The sequence below is a fragment of the Wyeomyia smithii genome, chromosome 2, assembly GCF_029784165.1.
Source record: "Wyeomyia smithii strain HCP4-BCI-WySm-NY-G18 chromosome 2, ASM2978416v1, whole genome shotgun sequence".
NCBI lineage: Eukaryota > Metazoa > Arthropoda > Insecta > Diptera > Culicidae > Wyeomyia > Wyeomyia smithii.
The window spans coordinates 173775166-173799272 of NC_073695.1; the positions used below are offsets into that span (position 1 = coordinate 173775166).

Below are 24107 nucleotides of genomic sequence, written 5' to 3' on the forward strand. Positions count from 1 at the left end.
AGAACTTTCCTTATTTTAAATAATCTATCACATCTATTCAGGGGCGACTCGTCCATAGGTGCAACCTGTGCATTGCATACGGGGACGCCAGGCGCAAATATACATTTCAAACGCAAATTAATATTTATATTTCATTGGTTTTTAGTTTCACTTTCAAATAGTAACGAAGACAATAACTTGCGTGATTACGCGGATATGATCATGATTACTTCTCCAAACTGTGTTTTTCAGAATTTGTAATTGAACAGGCAGGTTCAAATGCCACGAGTCACTCCTGCTGATCTCTTATAATTATCTATCAGCTCTGACAAACTGTTTTTTTTGCATTCCGAGCAAGCAAATTTCAACGGAGGAAAAAGTTAGGGTCTACTAAAAATCAAACCTTTTAACTAAAACTACAATGAAAACCAAAAATAATATAAAACAATCTCACGCTGTACGACATTCGAATTCTGAAGCTATTAGCTATAAACATTTTAAGACACTGATGTGGTTCAAGCAGTAGATCATTTGTCTTGCCAATAAAACAAGCAATAAATAATTAAATGAGGCAGTAACATTATATTACTCGCAATATTCGACGGAACTAAAGTATGCCGTTCCGCAAATCACACAACAAATAGGAAGGGACAACCAAAGTTTTTTGAGATTTCCAAGCTTTGATCGGTGTTACTATTAGAGTCATACAAGCATCAAATATTGATATTTTGATAGAACACAGTTGATACACTTATATTGCAACAGGTGCTATTATATTGTTACAAACATGCCCGTTAGTATGCAGCAAAATTGCGGGACTAGATCCTTTAACGGTCTATATTAGTCGAGACTCTGGCTTGTTAGGTCAGAATGGTATAGCTTTTAATCAACTAGAAAATTAGTTTATCGAGCATCACCTGCTCTAAAAATACATGGAGTGTGGAAGAATTAGAAACTAATCCTAGGATGATGCAATTTTTTAAATAGGTTAGTTTTATTGGTACATTTTTTGAATTTCTGTAATAATATTTTGAACTTTGTAAAAAATACTATCCAAATTGACGTTTTCTTGTCCATTTTGGCGCAACAATGATATTGAAATATGCAAATTAGCGCTCAAGATTCCAGAGATTAATAAACTTCAACCGTGGAAAATTCGAGAAACCCCTTACTAAAAGTTTTAGTTGAATTAGATATACAATATTGAAAAGAGAGAAAGTTTGTCTTAAATTCTATCAGGGCAAATTACGTCAGGGGTTCGTTTCTTGCGGGTAAATTCCATTTGGGTTCTTGTTGTCTAAAGTTGCTAACAGTTTTCTAATGTTTCGGAAGAATATTAATTTTATATGGATTTTGCGGTTGGTTGAGTTTCGTACCATGTCAAGAGTCACTGTTGAGTTTTCAGGTCTAACATGTTTAATTTAATCCCACTTTAATGATAATCAGCGTATTGATTGTTCGAGTAGTGAATGGAATGAAAAAGGTTATACTATAAGGATTCTGTTCGTAGCTCCCCTCGTCCTGTTATAGTTTTTATCCTCATATAAACAGTGTTACGGTAAGAATCAATGAAGTAAAAAACAGTAGACCTGGTTGGTGACGTTGATGAATCCTACAGGGCGGGTGACCAGTTAAATATAAAAATTTAAATAAAGAGATAATAGCGTGTGTGAATGGTGGATTCACAATCCATCAACGCAAATGGTAAAAAAAAAAAAATTGCCGCGAAACGGATAGACAAACTGCATAAAGACAAAACCGAAAGTAAACAGTATTTCACTTCGTTTCGCTGAAGAAAAGTTGAAGGTTAAAACCCAAATGAACATGCTGATTTTGTTTTTCAATGCGCTCAGCTTCGGTTTCTGGCGATTCAAAGATCATTCACCTCCAGTGAATGGCTTTCCACTGGTGCATCTACTGAAGCACTGATTTAACGACCAAATAAGTTTTAGAGCATTTCAATGCTGTTTTAGAGACTATCTCTGAACCGCGTAAAACCTTGCTGATATGTTGGTTACGGTAAAAGATTTTTTATTATTTTTTCGATAGATACTCGGGTGGGAACATCAATCAGGGTGGCCACTCATTTTACATTTTCGAGTTCCCGCATTTTCCCCGACTTTTCCCCGCATGATTGCAAGAAATTCCCGATTGTCAAAAACGGTACCTAGGTTATGTTCTATCGACGGTTGAACGTCAATTTTTGAACCTTAAATTGGAAGTAATAGCGCATATCACTTCTACCGAATTTGCTCGGGACATTCTACACAAACAGTTGATTAGTTACATAAAATGCATCTTTTGCCTTTCCATGGTAGACAGGTTAAATATAATTTTTGCGATTTTTTCAAATTTGCAAATCTTCCATTAAGCAGTCAATAATCGTATTAGCTATTTTGTGCATTCATTATGTTTGTCTATTTGTCTTCTCAAAATATGATATAAGCATCGTTTTTATTCAACGCATAACAACCTATTAGGAGAACAACAACAAACAAAACAGCACTTCCGTTGTTCAAATCATCAGCAAAAGTCATGGGAAGTTAAGGGTGAACATAAAACTACTTAACCTAAGAGTAAAAAATATTTTGATTGAGTTGATTATTTAGGGAACAAAACTGGTGACATGGCTTTACGTTATTTTTTCTCAAATTAAAGATAATGTTATTTTACGTTCAGGAAAAATACTGCCATTTAACTGTATTTCGTTTATCACGCGTTACATAGATTTAAAACTTTTCAGAAGTGAATTCACAACTTTTTCAGCATTTTGATTTGCTAGTCCACCAAAGTTGCATCTCTCTGCTCATCTGCCAATATCTTCAACTTGTTTGCATCCAGCGCTCAAAATAGTCAAGCTGATAAAAAAATGATATTGGGGACTAACATTTCAAAATAAGTGATTTTGAAACCTAAAAAAATAACCTGGAAATCAGAAAAAAAGATCTTAAATTATTATTTTTCAAATTAAAAGTCTTTTACTGCACGAACATGGCTTGCAGAAACCGTTGAAAAGGAAACAAATTTATTTTTAATTTCTTTTAAACTTTTCAAGAAAAAAAATGTTTCCTGAAATTTTTCCAAATCCTTTTTATTAGGATTTTTTCTAAAGAATTTTAAGTTTTTATTTCTCCATGATCATCAATGTTCAGTTTAGGTTATGCAGTTTGAAAAAAATATAATAATATTTTTCAAAAATCACCTCTTTGAAATGTTTAATTTAGAATATTTTTAATACTCAACTACTTCCAACAACTTTGCCGAAAACATCGCACTAATCAAACAAATCGTTCTGGTTTCGAAAAAAAAATCTTCAGAAATTTTAACTTCTTCCGTGTTCCAATCATCAACGTTGTAACGTTTTCAGATACTCAATCAATTTTTTAAATAGAGCTACCATCTACAGCTTTGCCGGAAACATCACACCAATCAAGCTAATAATTTTGGCTTTTAGAATATTTAAAGTATTTTTGTTTATTGGCCACAGATTTAGCAGCCAACGGTTTAGTGCACGGGGCGATTGCAGGGCTAGCGCTACGATCCTGCAGACACTAACAGTCTCTCTCGAGCCGAGACACGAAACGACGACGACACTAGTTAAGCCAGCATCGTTCTCTAAGGCCAGTTGCAAAACAAAAAGCATTTAAAAAGTCGTATGCAGCAACAAATAATGTTTTTTCCCCGGTTTTAATTCGCTTTACCCTGGTTTTAATGCATCTTGAGAAGTCTCACAGAGTCCATTCAATTTTTATAGATAACACCAGATTTCGACGTTTTATGCTATTCTAAGACATTTGGTGTCAACATTTATTTCATTTGAAAAGCAGGACTGATAAAAGTAGTCAGCTGGCCAGCGGGTCAAAAAAAGTAAGTTTAGTGACTTTTGGTTAAAAATTGACTGCTGAAGAAAAATGTGACTTTTAAGGGACCAACTTGCAGTCCTGCACTTCCAACTTCTCCATCATTAGTAATTGCATCATACAAAATACTTTGAAAAAATCTTGGTAACAAAATCCCGATTAAATAAAAAAATTCCCGACTTTTTCCCGCATTTTTCCCGATGTAATTCAATTCCCGACTTTTTCCCGCATTTCCTGTTTTCCCGATTGAGTGGTCACCCTGATCAATACTCCAATGAATTCAGCAGTTTGATTCAGCAGAACATTACTGTAAAAGCACAGTTTTAAGTTAAAAACGGTGTCTTCGGATGATATATATAGTCAAGTGAGTTGTTTATGTTTCGTTATTGAAAATGTGTGCAAAGCAATTTTAAAAGAGTTTGGAGAATTCATAACATTTTGTGCAGCGTTATCAAACATGTTGAGTTTTTTATCTGGCGAATCGATTACTGGGACCCCTATAGGCGCCAATTGATGCGATTCAGCCGGATATTAAAAAAAAATATTCGCAGTTCGATGACCGACACGGAAACGTGATTTTGCCCAACGTCAGCAACAGGCCTCACATTGCAAAAGTCGCGAAAATTCATTAAGAAATGGGAAGTTCTGTCTCATTACACGCGGCACAAAAATTGCATCTGTCTGCGTTTTTAATTGGAAACTATCTGAAGGTAGGACATCATATTTTTAATCAAGTCTTGGGAGTTTTTTTAAACCATAGTTTAAAAAAGCAACTTTGGTGCATACTCCGTCAAATAATTTTTCGTAACAGTCTTTCTGTTGGTATCAAGGAGTGATACTGTTTGAATTGCCACTCTTTTCGGGAATTTACCGTAGCTTGTCGGGGAAGGATTTTTTTTTTGCAATTTTCAGTCAATCACAAATAAAACCGGTAAGCTAAGTGGATCATCAATAATCGTGTTTTTATTCAATAATGCTGCTTGGTTTCAAAAAGATATTCTCCACATAAAAAAGTGACGAAAAATTATTTGGTGCAGAAATAATTACCGACACAATTATTACCGCAATCGTATCGGTATTGTGCTCCGAGTAGACAGCTTACCCGTTATTCATTAGCGAAAATCTTTCTTACGGCTAAGTGTCCAACCCCTGCTTCATACGCTACTGCACCTGTATGTATGAGCTCGTAAAAGTAAACAGTCACCTCGGTGGTGTTGTTTCACTCAACGATACCAGTAGCTGCTACTCCGCAGCCCGGTGGCGAATGGCAAACCTAACGGCTTCTTTGGTCTGAGTCTGAGTTCTCCCTAAACAACAAACTTCCCTCTTAGTGCTGATTCCGTGCCGCACGCTTTACCCTTCCTTTACTGCCAAGCTGCCATTCCTTGCATGGCAATCACCATTTCGTACCGTCGACAGCAGAGCAAATATCAGTGCACATGACGGCGACATCGACATGGTAGATGTGGCGATGACGCGGTTGTGACGGTTTAGAATTTCAATGTGAAAGCCTGCGTGCAATATCCGCATATTATGCATAAATTGCATGCTACAGGCTAGAAATGTATGGACGTGAGTATAATACATACATAAATAATAGCAAATCGTGATGCAGTCTCGTCATTTTATACAGCTGAGTAAAATGCCCATCAGCTCTGAATTTAAAATAATATAAAATGCTTTAATACTTGAACGGTATATAAACAAGCTTGTTGAAACATTTACCATCAAATCAACGAACCGACCAGACAATATGAAATTTGGAAATGCTGGATAACAAAAATTGTTATTTACTATAAATTATGCAAGAAATATATTCCTATTGATAAAGTAAAAAAATATCAAGTTTTATTCCTGATAAAGATTGCGCCTTTACTCTCGTCGTCGCTTTCAACGCATTCGCTATCTACAAGACCATAAGGGGCCATCCACATATGTGGACAGATTTTTAACGATTTTGCCCCCCCTCCCCCTCCCCCCTCCGTGGACAACTGTTCATATAAATTCTAAAAAAATTGTATGGACCGTGGACATTAGCCAACCCCTAAGATTTTGCATGCCACGCATGGATGTTAGCTTCACTCTGCAACAATATTTCCTTTCACACTCGATGCTCGGAATTTAATTACTGCTCGCGTATACCCGGCTTTGTCTTTGTCAAGATCGGCAGCTATTAGTTGATTTTCCTTTTCTGGCGTTTTTCACTGCTAAACGACCGTGATTTATGACTTATCTCTAACAATCTACTGCGGATCGTTTCGTTTAGTGTAGATCCCAAAATACAACAAATACTAACTTCGGTTTCGCCTGGCGGTTAAGTGATTCATTCTCTGTCACATTTGTGGATGTTTGTTTTGGTTAGGAAATACTGTAGACACAAAGATTGAAGTCTGATATCCAAGAACTCTGCAGATATACCATTTATTTGCACGACACTCAACATCTTCTATAGTGATGTATACACACATAACCTATCAGAGGACAAATCTACGGCCCGACAGTTGCTGTTCATTATATCAATGGCAACGGTGAGTATGGTCTGGTCAGACGCGGGTGAGTCAACTCTTACATTTTTTTGTTTTGTTTATTTTTAACCCTCGTTGCGTTGTTTTGCAGCAAATACGGTTTCTGATTTCAGGTTTTCTGATCCAAGCAGAGCGGGTTCTATTGTAATCAGTGTGCATTAGCTTTAACCTTGTGGAGGCAAACCATGACTTAGTAGAACCGGTTTTTCTAAATGTTATCGGTACCCATCTGTATCGACGATGTCTAGGCTAGCATGAGATATTGGCTTTTTTAATCGTTGGACATATGTGCGCAGCCATCAACCTGGTATATTGCTCAGGTAGTAATGCCGCCAACGTCCACTGAGTGACAACTGGATAAATTCTGCATCTGACTATTCTAAAAGAAAACTGTACCAGAAAAGAATCTGTTTCGAAAATAGTGCTTCAAACATCCTTATTTAATCCCATCCATTATACATGTAATTCCTAAAACTCACATTATTGCAGAAGAAAGACGCGAATTGTTATCTCAAAAAGTTTATAGTATTGTTATGCGTTCAGAAAGCATCTACAAAAATAATATACGGTATGATCCTACGGGGTGATTTAAGTTTTCAAAAAAATAGAATTCAATAATAATCATTTTCTCGTTTCAGAAGTAATAAACGTTTTGAAATACAAGAATTTTCATGAACCTTCTAAGGATTTCATAACATCATGTGGCATAGCCTCATTGATTGCTCAAATCTATCCGAAACATTCTGGAGAACAGCTCTTGATAGTCTAAACACTCAACCAGAGTTTGAACGATGTTTCGATCTAATTTAGTTTAATAATTGATTTTAACCTATAACAAGCAATAGGTATAATGGATGCAAATTAAGTGCCCACTTTGTCGCTAGATGGCGAATCTTAAATGTGATGATCCAAACTAAATAGTCACGATAGTGGTTTTACTGTGGTGTCATATACTTAACGTTGTGTGAAAATGTCTGATTTCATCATTTGCGGGAAGTGTGGCTTTTTCGTTTCGTTCAAAGAAAACGGTGGCTGAAACACATCGAGAGTTGAAAAAAGTTTACCGAAATGTTCCGTCGCTTTGAAGACGTTAATTTCGATGTTGGCGACTGTCCGTGTGAAAGAAGGCCAGAACCCCTTGAGGGCACTAAATTGGAGGAATTGCTCTATGAGATCCTTGCCGAACGAAGGAACAGCTTGCTTCGGCATTAGAAGTTACCCACCAAGTCATTTCCGAACGATTCAAAAACAAGGCAACTTTTTGATTTGAAGCCAAGGGACGTTGAGCGTTGTTTTTTCGCCTGTGAATAACTATGCCAGGCGCAAAAAAGAAATACACAAGTGATAGAAAAAAGTAGTGGGTACTGTTCGACCAGCTCCTACATCGTTGGCTCGGCCGAAGATACACGGACCAGGCTGGTGATACTTATTTTGTGCTGTTGAAACCGAACGAAACCAGAGAACGGCATCGATTGCGAATAATGCGATTGAGCCGAGAACTGCGCAAAAAACGGCCACAATACGAGCAGAGGCACAAAAAGTGATTTTGCTGCATGACAACGCTCAGCTTCATATAGCAACGTCCAATTATTACTTGTTTCGTTCGATTGGTCAGGCTGATCAGCAGCTCTGCTCATATACAGACATCGGAAATTAAAATAACTAACAAAAAACCATATTTTTATAAAACCTGAAATTTTTCAAACTAAATATTGAGATATCGCAATAATAATGGATGCATTAAGAAAGTTAGTTGTCAACCCTTAATGATTTAAAACTACCATTAGAATCATATTGCATCATTAGAATCCAGGATCTTCCATCCAGGAATTTCCATCCGGGATTTTTTATCAGAAGTTTTGGAATAATGTCAAGTTTCAATTAATTTGTGGAAAAATTTTGGCCCTCTTTGAGGTATTTGTATTTTTTTTTTTGAATTTCTAATTTTCTCAAATTCAATTCAAAATGACTTGAAAACGAACACACTTTCGAAATCAATTATCATAAGCTTTTCGATTTATAATGACCTGTTGTATTGTTAAAAATCATTGGAATAAAAATACTTTGAAAAATATTGAAACTGATTTTTTTTATAAAACTCAATCTTTAATACAGTATTTGTTTTTCATTTCTCCATCCTGGACTATCTATCAATAATTTTATTATGACTTTGTTTCCTTAAAAAAAAATAAAAAAATCAACTGGTTTTGTAAAAAAATAGTATTTTTAAATTTTTTTTTGTCGAAATAACTTTTTGTGATGTTGTAGGTTTTTTTTTGTAAAGCTCGATTTATTCCTCAAAAACGGTACAAGATATCGACCACACTTCAATCACGCTTTCCGTTTTAGGCCACGAGTGATCATATATCAATTTTAAAAAAAAATCACAATTTTTGGTGTTAATACTCAAAATTTAAAATATTGAATTTTGGTCTCTAGATTGGCCACTATCATATTCAAACGAGGTTTCAACGTTTTAGGACGGTTTTCTTTGTTGTATTTGCAACTCAAAAAAGTCGTTTTTTACGCGGGCGCATACAAATTTGGAACGCATCCCCCGCGTAAAAAACGACCTTAGTGTATATGAACGACTGTCGATATGTTATAGATTACCCACTAGCACTAACATCGGCAGGTGCTAGTACTATGCTCATCCAACGCCGCGTACGGTCGGTGTTGACAACAAGAGGTAAACAATGTTCAAAAATTTAAATAATAGTTTTTTAATTATTTTAATATGAAGTATGCCTACAAAAACTACATTTTCGTGAACCACAAATTAAGAGCTTTCGATTGATGTATATATCATGGTTGTCCGATTCATTTGAAGCGAAATCATTTTCAGAGATGGCTTGACTCGGTTTTCTGAAAATATCTCAGGAATTACTCAACCACAAATTACCACAAATTGGATTTCGAAACCACAAATTAACCACTAAATATTGGTGCTAAAAGAATTAAAAAAAAAACTTTGTCAAGACATCTTGAAATGAGCGATTTATTGCACTCGAAAATACATTCATTATTAACATAAAAAGAAAAATATTTGAGGAAGGCCCAAAATCGGCTTTTGACGAAGCTTTGTCGGAATGCTGGAGCAAGAGCGTTGTACGGTATTCACGTCGACTTTTCGGATGCATCTCTTGACTTTATCAATCAACTATTGGCAGTTCCTTGCTCTTTAGTTGTTTTTATACTAAAATTCCCGAAGAAAACTACGATTGGGCGACACTGAGGTAGACACTACCTTCCTGGCACTACCCTTACACTACCTTCCTGACGTAAGTTAAGGTTTGCAGAAAATTATGCACAGTTGAAACTGGAAGTAATCCGCTTTCAGAATGATTTATCATGAACTTTTTGCCAACATTTTTGTGCAGTTAGTTAGAACTGTACAATGCGCTTGCACGAGGCTTCCTGTTTCGACGCCATTTTGAACAGAGCTGGGCATGCATGTTGAATTTAAGCACATAAAAATCCAAATTTTTAGTTGTCACCAGTTACGTGTGCAGTTCCATTCAAATCGGCAATGGTCGATAAAATTTTTGCAAATTTTCTTTATCATTTGGCATGGATTGATTTATTTTATGAGTAAATAATTCTATCAAACATTCACGGCTATTTTCACACTGTATTTTATAGTCGAAGCTCAAACTTTTGTTGAACACGGATGATTCGGCACATTGAAAAAATACTGCAACTTATTTGGAGCAAAAATTTACACGGAAAAGTTACAGGATTCTATTGTAGTATTGATTTATTTATTTGTCGTCAATCATACGTAGAGCTCATATTGTTGCTAACTGGCTAAGGCCGATACAAATATCATTTTCATTTTATGTCAACCCTTCAAAAATGGTAAAAATTGCTAATATTAATGACTTTTCGACAGCGTATATGCTTAATTTAGCAACAAAGAAGTACAGTAACAGTGAAAGTGTCATCAAGAGACAGGGGCGACTCGTCCATAGGTGCAACCTGTGCATTGCACACGGGGACGCCAGGCAGAAAACATATTTCAGACGCAAATTCATATCAATATTTTATTGGTTTTCAGTTTCACTTTCAAATAGTAACGACTGGAATGACTTGCGTGATTACGCGGACATGATTGTGAGTGATTCCTCAAATTGCGATTTTCAAAATTGGTAGCTGAACAGGCAGATTCAAAAGCCACGAGTCGCCCCTGTCAAGAGACAAGCCAAATGATTATTAATGATAATAATAAGGTATTTTTCAACACACTTTAGCATACAAGTTACAAACGTCGTACCTTGCACACAATTTTGTATGAAAGCTATTCCTTTTTTTCTACTCAGTGCTATTTATTTTTTGCCCTCCCCTTAGCTAACTTTGATAACCGTGGACATAAAAACTTTTCAAAATTTGTATCAGCCTAACCACGAAAAAAATATATTTTCCGTTCTGTAGTTTTCGTCATTGATACATCGACTAGTTTACAATATTTGTTATAGCATGACATGATTCTATTGAGGTTCAGGAATCACAGCAGACATTTGTTGTCAGAAAAAAATCTTTCGTTTACAACAGCTGTACGTGAAGCAAATATCAGTAATGGCGGACAAAGCAAATTTTTTTCATAATACCTACTTCATTTTTTTCAATCTTGCTCTTAAAACCATAGTTTAATTAAAACCTTGAGTTGGACTACCCCGACATGATCTACCACTACTCTCTCTATGTATATACTACTCTGCGAGGACAAACGAGGCCTAGGCGTACAATTGATTTGGAAAACATCAACAAGGGGTACGCGGACAAAAAAAGATAGAGAACCTCTGGTTTTCATAATATTATCGCCGAAAGAAAGTCGCCGCGAATCGATCTTGCGCACGCGTAATGAAAAGCCTTAAGTGAAGAAATATTTTAAATCTGCGATCCTGATGACAATGGAAATCCATGATCCTGTACAATGAAACTGCCATATAGGTAAGGACATGGCCAAAAAAACGACGTAGATACTAAATCTTGAGATTCTTCCTAATTCAGAACTGAACTTTAGAGGACACCATAGCCACATCGTCAACCAAACAAGGTAGAATCCTGAATTTATTTTCTAAGTGTGAATTAAATTTCGTGAACTTCTTCTTCATCTTGCTCATTTTTCGTCGGTCTAATTCCGCCGCTATTAGCCAATCACCGACGTTTGGTGGTCTTTGATACTACCTACTTGCACTTTTTTATAGGAGCTCAAAAACATTTAATTCAGAATGTCATTTAATTAAATTAAATTTTTGAAATAAGAACACATCTGTGCAACGATTAGTGTTTGACCTTTCGATATTGCAAATTATAGCTGGTAAAAAAGGTGCAGTCTTAAGATTTATTTACAGCTTAGGTAAATGCAAATACTCCATATATGACAGTAAAATTCACATGAATCAATCGTGGCAGCCTCTATGACCTGTTTGCATAAAAGATACCGAATAGGAAATACATAAATTTGCCCTAACCCATATTTTCCAGTACAATAACATTTCATTTAACTTGCGGCGGATCGTTCAAGCGAAAAACAGTACACCGAACATATGTCAAGGGATTCGCATAAATGGATTTCTAAGCCATTTGGGCCCAAACTTGAATACTCGCGCTCGAGCAAACAGCATCATTAATCCAGCAGTATTAATAGAGACTCGGGGGCGAATGAAAAATTTGCAATAGCGGAATGGAGGAAAACGGTATAAAATGTGTCGGCTTCTCCGACGAAGTGTAGCGTGAAATAACTTATTCAGAAGAACGCATTAAGCTTCTTTTATACCAGATTACTCTCAGCAGCTAGCAGCAAATCGAAGCAAATGGCGCATGGAATATGCATCCACAGCCGGTTGATGTAAATATTTGCACTATTTTGCCCGTGGTTGATTGGCCTATTTGAACATGATTAGTTACCCCTTGTTGTCCGAATTCAATACAGGCGAACTTTATAAGCTGACCGTTGCAGCGGTTAGTGCCAATCATTGCAATTAGAAAAGCACAATATTGAGGGATCACTGTAACCAACCGTACGCGCACATGTCCGAATTGTTGTGCTTAACCAGTGTTAATCCGGGTGGTGTTTATCGATGCGATGAAAAATATTTCGGCAAATTTTGTTTGCTATAATAATCTAGGTTTATTTATTTATTTGGATCTGCCGTTAACTTGATGACATATGCACTGAATTTTCATTGAAACGGGATCTTGTACAGACAGGAAATAAGAACGTAATTTATTGTTACATGAGGGAAAAGGGTTTGAAATTTAAGTTCTCGGTGTGACATAATTTGTGTGCGACGCCTTATAAGGGTGTTACTAACTTGAGCGCTGTCGACAAGCTAGTAATATTTCAGCTTTTTAAAAGTGAGAGGGGGGATATAAATTAAAATAATGGTTTACATTTTGACGTTGACTAACGTCTATATCGAAGTTAGGCACCTGAATTTGAAAATCTGGTAATTCAACCAGGGAAAACCAGGGAAAAGTGGTCAGGTTTTGAGCGCTTATTTTTCAGTCATTTATTATCAGGTTTTCGAGGTTTTGGCATTAATCGATCAGAAATTCTTCTACGGTTTATTTTATGTAACAAAAACAAACTATTGTTTGAGATACATTATTAAAAATTTGCTAATTAATATCGATTGCCTAAATCATACCGCGCAACCAATCACTACTTCTCTTCCCAAGCACAGTCTACACTAACGGATACAATCGATCTGACTTTGTTGTTATTGTTGTTGTCACTTTCTGTTTCCGATGCTTATTTACGTTCCTTGTCATTTCATTATCTACTTGGCCCCTCTTTCTTTCTAACTAACTGACGAAGCCTTGGTATAAAAGGTACCGTTGGAACATTTCACCCCATCAGTTCACTTTACTAGCAGCAGGCAGCAGCGGCGGTGGTAGTGGTTAGCTGCAGTTCTTACCTCTTTCAGTTCGGCTTCCCTTCGATCTGAGTTGGACCCCACCAGCGGTAATGCGATTCAGATATCGTTGGGTGAATACAACCCGAAACTGAAAGAGACTCGCACCGCCAGGTGGTTTGAGATGCCACCATCATCCAGCGTATGCATATATAGGGTGTGCACATAACGTGTGTGAATATCTGTAGCGTGTGTCCCTAATATATAAGGTGTGTGAATTGCTATATAGCGTGTGTGTATGTTTATGGCGTGTATGCATGTCTGTAGCGTGTGGCACCGCCAGGTTTGAGAAGCCACCATTATCCAGCGTATGTCTTTGGGCTATATAAGAGACTGTTTCTCCTCAAGCAAAGCAGAGGGACAAATGACCGTTTGAGGTTAAAGTCCCTTCAAAAGAATACAATCAATCAAACCCCATCAGTTTCATTACTAAACCGTACCGGTTACATAGGTGTTACGGCTGAAAGGAGGAAAGACAAAATAGTACCGGTCATCTCCTGCCGGTTTCACCCGTAATGCTGGTGGCTGTTAGTAGTACATGGCTACTGCAAAATACTAAAATGTCTGGATTTATGGACGTACTCACCAGTAAACAAGAATAATCGGCAACTGGTACCTTTTGGTGCCTCGAAGTTTTGTAATAGAAGCGTTGTAATTCCCTCTACTATTTGTTTTAATGGAATATAAGAATACGGTAGTCAACGTCATGCGGTCGTGTCTTGAATACCACCCTCTTACTATTTATCTACAATGATGCATAGATATATGGTGCAACAAACAATATATCAACAACCTGAATCAGCTATATTGAAAGATAATTGATAGAGACTCAGACTGATTGAAACAGCCAGTGCACAAAAATTACCCGCATCTTTAAGTTACTTAGATGCATTAAAATTGTAATTTTGACAATGTTTAAAGGCGCGTAAATGAATGTCAGAAGATACGTAAACGAACACGAAGATGTTTCGTATTATCGTGATGTTTCGTCTATAACTCTTCGGAGCAGAAAGTTGCTTCTCCCCACACCTACTTTCTGAACAAGTTTGGCCATACAACGTTGCCGAAACCATCATTTTAATCAAACACACCATTCCAACATATGTGCCATACATAACATCTCTATTAAAGCCAAATAACTGCGCAAACCTGCACCCGAATCGAAGATGTTAGGTCCGGATCGATTCGTGAAACAGCAACGTATGCCTCGCATATGACCTACTGTCGAGCAACATCTATAAACTCAACCGAATACTGACAGTTCATAATATATATCCTAAATAATGGAAAGTGATAATAATGACTAACGTACCTCTCTAAAGCACAAAAGGCAGAGATGAATAAAATCGTTGAAGAAAAAATGCTTACTTTTTATCACTCAATATGATACTAAATTACTTGTTCAAAGCCGCATGGAGTAATTCCAATCTTTATAAAGTAACACTATCTTTGGAAGTAACTATAGCCGAAGATAATCACATTTCCGTGTATACGTATACACGAGTCACGATGATTATATGTGAGTTCGATATGTACAAGGGCGTGGAATTCAAAGATTGAAACGTCAGCTGAACTCTGATGGGTATATATTTGATGTGTCTGATGATTCATTGAACATTATTCGATTTTCTTTGCTTCGCTACCTTACGAAAAAAAGTTTCACACACAAATTAGTAATTTTACCGGAGACAATCATTGACTGTCATCGCAATTATATATAATATTATGGATAAATAAATAAATAGATCACACAAATCTTGAAGTCAAACTAACTGATTTCTTCATGGTGATTGCAGTAACAGTGGGATAGGTAAATTGGAGAATGTAAACTAAAAAAAGATATAATGAACTTGTATACGTTTTGGAATAAGGAAAACTTATTTATTAGTTGTAGTGAAGTCATTTATGGATCGGAAATGATGCAAAACATATTGGTTGGTGTGTATCTTTATCTCGTATCTTTATAGGGGTAACTTTTAGATTCGTATTATTTCGTGGCACGGAATTGCTAGGCATGTTTACCTTTATTTGAAACTAATGAATCGTGCATTTAGCTTAGAAAATGAATACAAATGAATCATACAGAAACACTTTAATTCATAGAGTATTATTTTTAGTTGACCATAATGACTAAAATACACAGTGAGTTTTTCAAAGTAGCCGATATGTGCACCTGTAAGGGCAGGAAACATTATTAGGGAAGCTGATGTTAGTGTTGTTACGTTAACCGTGTTGGAAAGGAGCGAGCTCGTCCAAAGAGAAAACAAATATTTGGCCGACGATCTCGTCAGCGGTGCAGTGCAGAGCAGGCAACTTTCAATACATTATATTCTACTTTATTGATGGATGTTGATTAGACTGGGGAGAAAAAAAAAATGTTCGGCGAATTACGCAATCTGGAGTTTACGACTTTCGACTTTACGACGCTAGCCAAAATGTATTATAACTTTTACTTCATGGAAGCTGCAATTGAGGCAATAACATGCTCCATTACGACTCCACATAGTCATGACTCGTTTGCAAAATGCTAGACTGAACATTCATTTAGAGTATTTTACACGAATGAATGCCCACTGCATGCTGCTTCGACAGTTTTCAGTAGCCCAACTTGTCCGGCTGTGTATTGTAAAATTTATCGCTTGACAAAAGCACGCTCAAAATGGTTGAAACATTAGCTGTATCACTTTCTTGCTTCAGGTCTACGAAGAAACAATGAAAAATAACTCTCTACGGACGATTGTGTTGGCCTTCATTATGACCAGTAATATTTATTCTAGACGATGTCACAGTGCGAAGATATGGCGTTCGGTATTAAGCTAGCACACCTATGCGGGTTCGTGCGCTCGGCTAACCACTTCCGGCTGATGGCATACTTTCGGTTTCTCGGTTTTGGTAAAGGGCCTAGAGTGTTGTACGTTTTATGTGATATTATCTAGATAGGTGTATCTAACTTGGGTGTCAAACACATCATATTCATTGCGCGAAGTCGAAGGGTATAAAATTCATTGCGCGAAGTCGAAGGGTAATAAAATTTAATTTTGAGAAGCGGCATTAGTTTTTAAAGACAATTAAGAAACTGAAAAATAAGCAATCCTGTATGGGTCAAATTCAGCAAAACCTAGGTGATACATCCCGCTTTTGGAACACAAGTTTTTGTTCAATAGACATATACTTTGCAGTTAGTTGTTAGTGTACAGAAGAATTACATGGCTGTTAGTGTTAGTAGGAATGTATACTAACACTAATAGTCTCTCCTAAGCCGATATTTGAACATCTGACGACTGGCGTGTCTATTTAATATTACACAATGCAACAAAAATTTACTTTTTTCTGCCTTGGCTTCTTTGTATGCTTTTTCATGTATTTTGACGCAAAAACAAATTTCCTCGAGTTTGAACACATTTAGCCTTAAAAGGCAACAGTTGCGCCACTTTGAATTTTCAGGAAATCGGAAATTTTCGATGTTTTTTCGTCGCCATTTTGTTTTGAAGTCAAGTATTAAAATTCTAAGAGTTTGTCCACATATTAGCATTTTCATACCCATCTTTTATATAAAACCGATCTTAAATCGGACAAAAACTGAGCTCAAAACGGTGATTCTACGAAAACGGGTTTGGCATGGTTTTAGTATATTTCACAAAGCGAAATAATATCGAGTATATATGAGCCTAAATAGTACCGCGCTAATATCTAAAAGTGATAGTTGAAATCTTTCTTATAGTAAAAAAGTCTCAGGAATCGTTTGTTAGGTGTCTGATCCACGTGAAATGTCAAAACATGCCAATTTTGCTTTTATTCCCCTACAATACTAAAACTAATATTCCCCTACAATACTCAATAGGGTGGGGAGAAGTGATCGATTTTCCAGAACCATGTTTTTTGCTTCCTTTTAGGGTCCCATACAACCCCAAACATACCTGAAGTCGATTGGTTTTGTCTCCGCTTGACGCATTGCATTTCAAATTTGTATGAAAATTCATATGGGAAAACCTACTTTTCTGCATTTGCCTTTCTAGAGAGCTCAATAATGTTCTAATAATGCACTCAGGGTTGATATTTGTTGACACTCTTGAGTGAAAATGAAAAAAAGCATCCATAAACGTTATTTTTTTACAATCCTTTCAGAGTTCTCCCTTCCCGCTTTTTGCATGGAAGTGCACTGTCAAAACACCTCATTATATTTCATGCGATGAAAGCAAGACAACAAAATCAGTTTATCAGTTAACGAAGATTGTCAAGGCATCGGTCAGTGCCAGTGAAAAAGTGTTTCGGTGAGGTTTATTTTGGTTGAGTGGACTGTTTGTTTTTCTTTTTCGCTTTGAAGTGAAGATCATTTGGTTGGATTTGTCGTCAAATTTTATTCCGTAACCGTGAACGATGCGCGCGATCTATTTCATCTGAGTATAACAGCACGTTACTAGGACGAAAATCTAGTGAATCTGAAAGAGTGAAGCGATCATTGGAAGTGAAAATTGAATTGAATTGAATTGATTGGCTGTAATTTTCGAAAAATTTCGCTGGGGAAAATGACTTTTATCAGCACTGAATGCACTACATTATGTTAAAGTATAGTATTTTAGATGCCTAACAACTTTGCAGAACACACTGAAGAGCTAGAATGTCCCTAAGAAGAGCCATAGCTGTTCAAAGTTGAGTAGGGTAGTTTGGGGTAATTTGGACCCCCTAAGGAAAACTCCTGTTATTTCGTAACCTGTTTTTTCTATCCCATAAACGTAATGTACTATAGTAATATTGATCTGTTTTCTATGTTTCTGCACGAAAAAACCTTGATATTGAGGTCAAAAGAACAAAAAAAATAACGAAACTAAAAATTATGATTTTCGGACATAGAAAAATCGTTTGGGGTGAAAATGAACAGTTATTGGGGTAATATGGACAGTGTTTGGGGTGATGTGGACAGGGTAAAAAATATGAGTTTTATAGTATCAATAGTTGCTTAAAACACAGTAGAAGGTGGTATCAGGCATACGGAATGATAACTGCAATTCTTAGGCATTGCACAGTGGTTCCACAGTAGGCCAAAAAAATTTCCCTTCTCCGATTATTCATACTAGAAACTGAGTATACGACCGTGTGTCGCACAGGCGCGTTCGTGTGTGTGTGCATGCGTGCGTGTGTGTATGTGTGTGTGTGTTTGTGTGCGTGTGTGTGCGTGTGTGTTTGTGTGTGTGTGTGAGTGTGTGTGACTGTGTGCGTATGTATGTGTGTGTGATTGTGTGTGTCTGTATGTATGTATGTGTGTCAGTGTATGTGTGATATAAGTTCCATGAGACACGGATGATATACCAATTTTTGTCAGCTGTTTGAATGTTGCTGTGTCAGGAAATTTCAATGATTTTTATGTTCGAAAATCACAATTTAGAGCTTAACTTCGATTACCTAATTCCCTCAATTTTGATCTGATTTTGGAGCCTCGTTTTGAGGGGAAATTTATGTTATTTTTCAGAACTCTTGTGTACCATACAGTCTCGTGAAGCAGTTCGGAATGATCGGATAACCAATAGCCTATATGAAATTAACCGTATTTTTCACATTTTTGGGTCCCGGTTTGCATATCGTCGTTCCAAATCCGTTAATCCCAAATTCGCGAAACGGGAAAATATATAACGAATGTACGATTTCTTATTTTTCCTTGAAAGGCCTATCAAATTCCTTAAATTTTCCATTAAATCTCTAAATTAAATCGGTCAAACGACTCAACAGTTACAGTTTTTTGAAAAATGATTGCCGATTCTTGGCAACTTAAATTCAAAATGGATCTCACTAAGGACCAAACAAAAAAATACGGGTATAAAGTTTTTCGATAAAGAACAAGTATACCAATGTTGAACGTGATCTGAACAAAAAAATAAATCCGATAATAAGAAAGGTTTAATGGCATTTTAGGGGAATAACATTTTCGGATATCAGAAATGAGTTCAGCACCCAAAAATTGGTATTATACGTCATTTTCAAGCATTTTAGAAAAAAAATTAGGTTTTTCCAACTTTTGTTCAGAAACCCGCCACTCTGCGGGGCATTATCGCAATATTTCATTAAAATGTACTCTTTTACTAGACAAACACGGCTGCAAAGCTCATTAGACTGAAAACATCGGAGAAGTTCTCAAAAAAACTTAAATACACGAGCGTAAAACTTACAGCAAAATCAACTTTTGATGTTTCCTTTGTTTACATTGGCACTGCGGTGCACCTGTCACAGCAAACCATGAAATTTTTATATTAGTTAGGGTTTAGTAGTTCAAGGAAAGGATGAAGTAGTACATGGAACCCAAAAATGTAATACTTTCCAAGATGAAGCACCTGTCCATTTCACCCCAGGGGTCCAAATTACCCCAAACTACCCTATGTCGATTTAAATGCAGAAAATCTTGTTTTCTGCCAACATTACCAATGTACCGGCGGCATCAGTAGGATTCTCATCAGAAGTAACCTGTCGTAACGAGTTTATACACTTAGCTGGACCAAACAAACAAAATTAGGTCAATATTCTAGGCGTAAATCTACAACGTGTTTCAGAGGTTGGAAATCTCTTCTGATGGAAATCTGACTGACGCCGGTACACTGGCAGTGTTGTCAGAAAAAAATGATTTGCAACATAAATTTCGACATACTCAACTTTGAACAGCTCTAGTATTTTTTTTGGCACACCCTAGCGCTTAAGTGTCTTCGGCCAAGTTGTTGGGCATCAAAAAACCTACCATGTGAAGTCATGAAACCTATAGTTTGAATCATTTTGAGCTCTTCAGAATGGAAAATGCAAAAAAGTTGGTTGTTCCATACAAATCTCCATATAAATTTAAACCAATCCACCAACCAATTAAACCAATCGACTTCCAATAAATTCAGGATTGTTTGGGGCCCCAAATAGAACAAAATAAACTTGGTTCTGGCTCTCTGCTATCAAGTTTGGTTTTTTCCATATAACGATTCCCCACCCTAATACTCAACTAATCTCGACGTTGGATTAACTTATTTGAAATCTATTTAATGTAATATCAAGAGAGTAAGAGATACTTAAAGTTACAATAAGAATTTGTCTTCACATGATCCTTTCCTTTTTGCGGGGAGGGGGCGCATTTAACTTTATCTAAGACGCGATGATTCTGTCTCATTTGTTTTCTATTGAGCACTGCGAACAACGTTACGCTTTTACCAAACATAAATTTATTGTCTGAGTGTACTAGTACGATCTGTAACAATCTTTGTGACAAGTACATATAACAAATCTCTTTTAGCAACAATGTTCTCCAGCGGCAAGCTCACACAACAGAACTGATAAGTTATTGTGTATGTCTGTTAACACTTCTCCGGATAAAACCTCGATGAACTCAATTCAACACAAAACTTACAACCAAAGAGGCTGAAGTAATGAAGCACAAACTAAACACTTCTCTAATTTGAGTGAAGTCGAGTTGCAGTCGAGAAGGAAACGAAACAAAAAGTGAACTGACCAACAGTCATACCGCGGGTATTATTGGACGAAAGCAAAGCAGCAAGAATAAGCTACAGAATGGGCATTAAATGGAAGGCACTTATATCTTTGTTGTGTTGTTTCCTCCAAACCCTTACCGTATATTAAACGCAAAGATCAACAGCCAGCACCGATAATGACTGAAATTGCAAGACTGTCGGGCAGAATCCCATCGAAATATGATGCTGGAGTGAGTAGATCATTATCGTCAGTGCATAGATATGGCTGCTCCTTGGCATTGGGTATTGAGGAAAATAGTGATCAGATTATAATCTTCTTCCTCAGCAAAGGAATCTTGACGATCAAGAGGCTGAAGATAATGCCTGCGCTATTATAGTGTTGTGCTTGCACGCGTATTTTTTGTGTGCGGCCGTCTAAATTAATTTCTCACTATATAGAAAGTTTTTAACCGGATTTACGTAACTCAGGAAAGGTCGAAGTCTAAGCACAAAGCGGATTAGGATTACAGAGAAAATGATAATTATACACAGTAACAATAGTGAGATTTTTTTAGTTACTTATCTAAATAATTTTGGAGTTTCTTTCCTATTGGTTCATTATTAAAACCTGCAGGTAAACTCTATTTATTATTCTCATTTGTTTTGAAAAGGTAACTACCAGAGGATGCACCTAGTGCATCTTCTGATTTGCACCATTTTCTAGTTGATGTCGATAAACAAATATACATAAACCCAAAATAATTATTGATATCAACGTTCCGACAAAAAAAAAACTAGAATTCGAATTTTATCGGGAATACTGTTAAACTTGATGAAACTACCGTCATTGTTTTTGCTGCTCATTAGTGTGAATTCAAAAAACTGAAAAAAGGCACATACAAACATATAAGCAGGCTTCGTGAGCTAGTTAACGGCTGGTTGGAATTAATTTGGCCCTCATCCAGAGACCAGACGTTAACTCACGTGATAATCTTTGATGTATTTCTCCCACTGTGAATGTGGTTACATCCGGCCGGGTCATTCTTTACGCTGAAGCAGACAAAAATCCTGCTGCCAAATGAGGAATGGAAGAACCTGAAGGTGTTACTGTGTATAACAAAAGAGATGGGAACACAGCTTCGCAATGGTGCAGATAGAAGTGATTTCAAAGTTTAAATTCCCAAATCTTGGATGCAGACAGGCGGGTTTCGAATAGTTTAATGCAAGAGAACAAACACACAGTCAGACAGCGTTGTATGGAAAATCCTCTGCAGCAGTACATTAAACGCAGGAAATGCCGGGTACAATGGTGAACTAGAAGTGAGTGGGTGAGCGAGGAAACAACCGGAGGAAATTCATGGGCGAAAATGACATTAAATTATCGATCCGTCTGCAAAAACTGCTTGTGAGTTTTGTCTCACGAAAAGTGGAAATCTGTCGAGATTCAGCAAAGGAATTATTTTTAAACTTTGGAATTTTACTTACCTTCAGATAGTTCTAATTCCAATTCCGCTAGTTTTTCCCGGATGTCCTCGGGGAGATTGCCGTAATCCACAATGATGTCACTCATCTTTTCCAACTGCAAGTTGTAAGCAATTTTCAACACCGACAAATAGATGTTTATTTCCAATCAACCAATTATCAAAGAAAATTACACATCCACCTGGTTCACACACTATCACTTAGATTCACAGTAATTTCTTTCAGCTCAATCAAAGAAAATAATCATTTCCACGCCAATTTCCACTATTTTCCACCTTTTCTCTGCTTCATAAAACTTTGGTACACATTCAATCGCGAAGAGAAGCAAAATACCGCACACCAACACGCCTACTCAAGGAGAACTCATCTATGCAGAAAGTACACGGACGCACCTTCATCTGATAGCACATTGAATTTTGACGTTTTATGACATTGGCCAGTTGAGCAAGGGCGGGAGCTCAGTATTTCTCTGTTTTTACACTAACACAACAAACACTCACAAACCAACTTCGTCGCTGGCAGAAAACATAAATATTCGAGAATAAGAAGAGAAAGGCAAATAATTCACTAAGGAGTAATGTTGCTCATTCGCTAATCATTACTTGAGCTCACGTCGAATAAAATTTGCTTCTTTCCAATTCCTAAATAGCACTTTCCTTCAGAGGGTTTTCTTGCTCTTATCTGCGTCATTCAGAATAATATGATCTTTTCAACTTAACACTAAACTAGTTGCGTATAAGCCTGTCGTCTGGCGAACATCTCTTTATCAAGCAGATAAAGCGTAATCGCTCCTGACTTCTAAAATATAAAAGCATTTACAAATTTTAAACACATATCACTTTACGAATCATAGAAAATAATTTCGCAGGAACATTCACATGAACAACAAAATAACAAACCTATACGCGGTTCAATTACTACTTCACTAACTGAACAATCGGCTCGTACTCGTTCGACGGTCGCACAAAAACTGCATTCGAATGCGAAACGATTTGATTCGATAGGGCATTTGGGTATAAAGCATAAACCATGTTTAGCTCTTTTTCCCACAGAAGTCGAAGTGGTGTTTGTATGCGAGAGAGCAATAATGGAACTCATTCAAAAACTGACGTTTCTGATATACTGTGGCAGAAAGATGACTCTAAAATAAAGATGGAAGTATAGAATTATACACTGAAAATGTTCCGAACGCTAGACAGCACTGCACAGTGGTACAGAATGCACATTTAGGCGGAAATAGAGTTTTCTATTTCTTCTTGTGGTTTTAGAATCATATTCTCGATGAAGAAGTTGCCTGTTATACGTAGGTCGACATTTAAACTGGAGTGAAAATTGGGGGGTCCTAAAATTAGCGAAATGAAATAACTAAATATATTGTTTTGCAAAAAAATGTTGTATTATTTTAAGTAGAGTTGTAGATTACGTTATTTCAAGAAACTTAGTAGAAGACTACTTTTAGTAGCTCTTGAATTGGCTGAACTTTTGAGATATTTTTTATGGGTAAAAGCTATGAACATTTCAATTTCGAAATTCGGCTTTTTCAGATGATGATATCTCTGAATACTTTTGGTTTTGTTTGAAAGATTAACTTGTGTGTTCTATTATATAGAAAAAATGAGGATAAGATAATTCTTAAAATTGAATAAAATCAGTTTGAATCTGCTCATTTTTTGTCAGAAAGGTAGGTTGAAAACCAACTACTGAACTGCTTTTGTCCTGAATCATTTTTCTGGAAGAATTCTTCGCCAATGTTATGTGTGTCTCAAGTGTGTGGTATAAGTGTATTATCTACATACCATAAATTTAAAATGTCATAAGGCAAAAAATGTAATTAGTTCGTAAACTTTGTTTAGTAGAATAACCAACTGTGACGTAATACGAAAAAATCTGGATTATTTGCCAAATATT

General features: G+C 36.5%; 1 protein-coding gene across 8 annotated transcripts in view; it reads right to left on the minus strand.

Moving 5' to 3' along the window:
• The window catches only part of LOC129721410 (disco-interacting protein 2), a 178543-nt gene extending 155349 nt beyond the window's left edge, over positions 1-23194 (minus strand). For 3 of the 8 annotated variants that reach the window (XM_055673943.1, XM_055673939.1, XM_055673944.1), the window contains exon 1: positions 22203-23165. In XM_055673943.1, coding sequence (XP_055529918.1) covers positions 22203-22287 — 85 coding nt within the window. In that variant the 5' untranslated portion in view covers positions 22288-23165. Of the gene's footprint in view, positions 1-22202 lie in introns of all 8 variants that reach the window. The other 5 variants (XM_055673946.1, XM_055673947.1, XM_055673940.1 and 2 more) reach the window with 4 other exon arrangements.
• Positions 23195-24107: the final 913 nt, after the last annotated feature.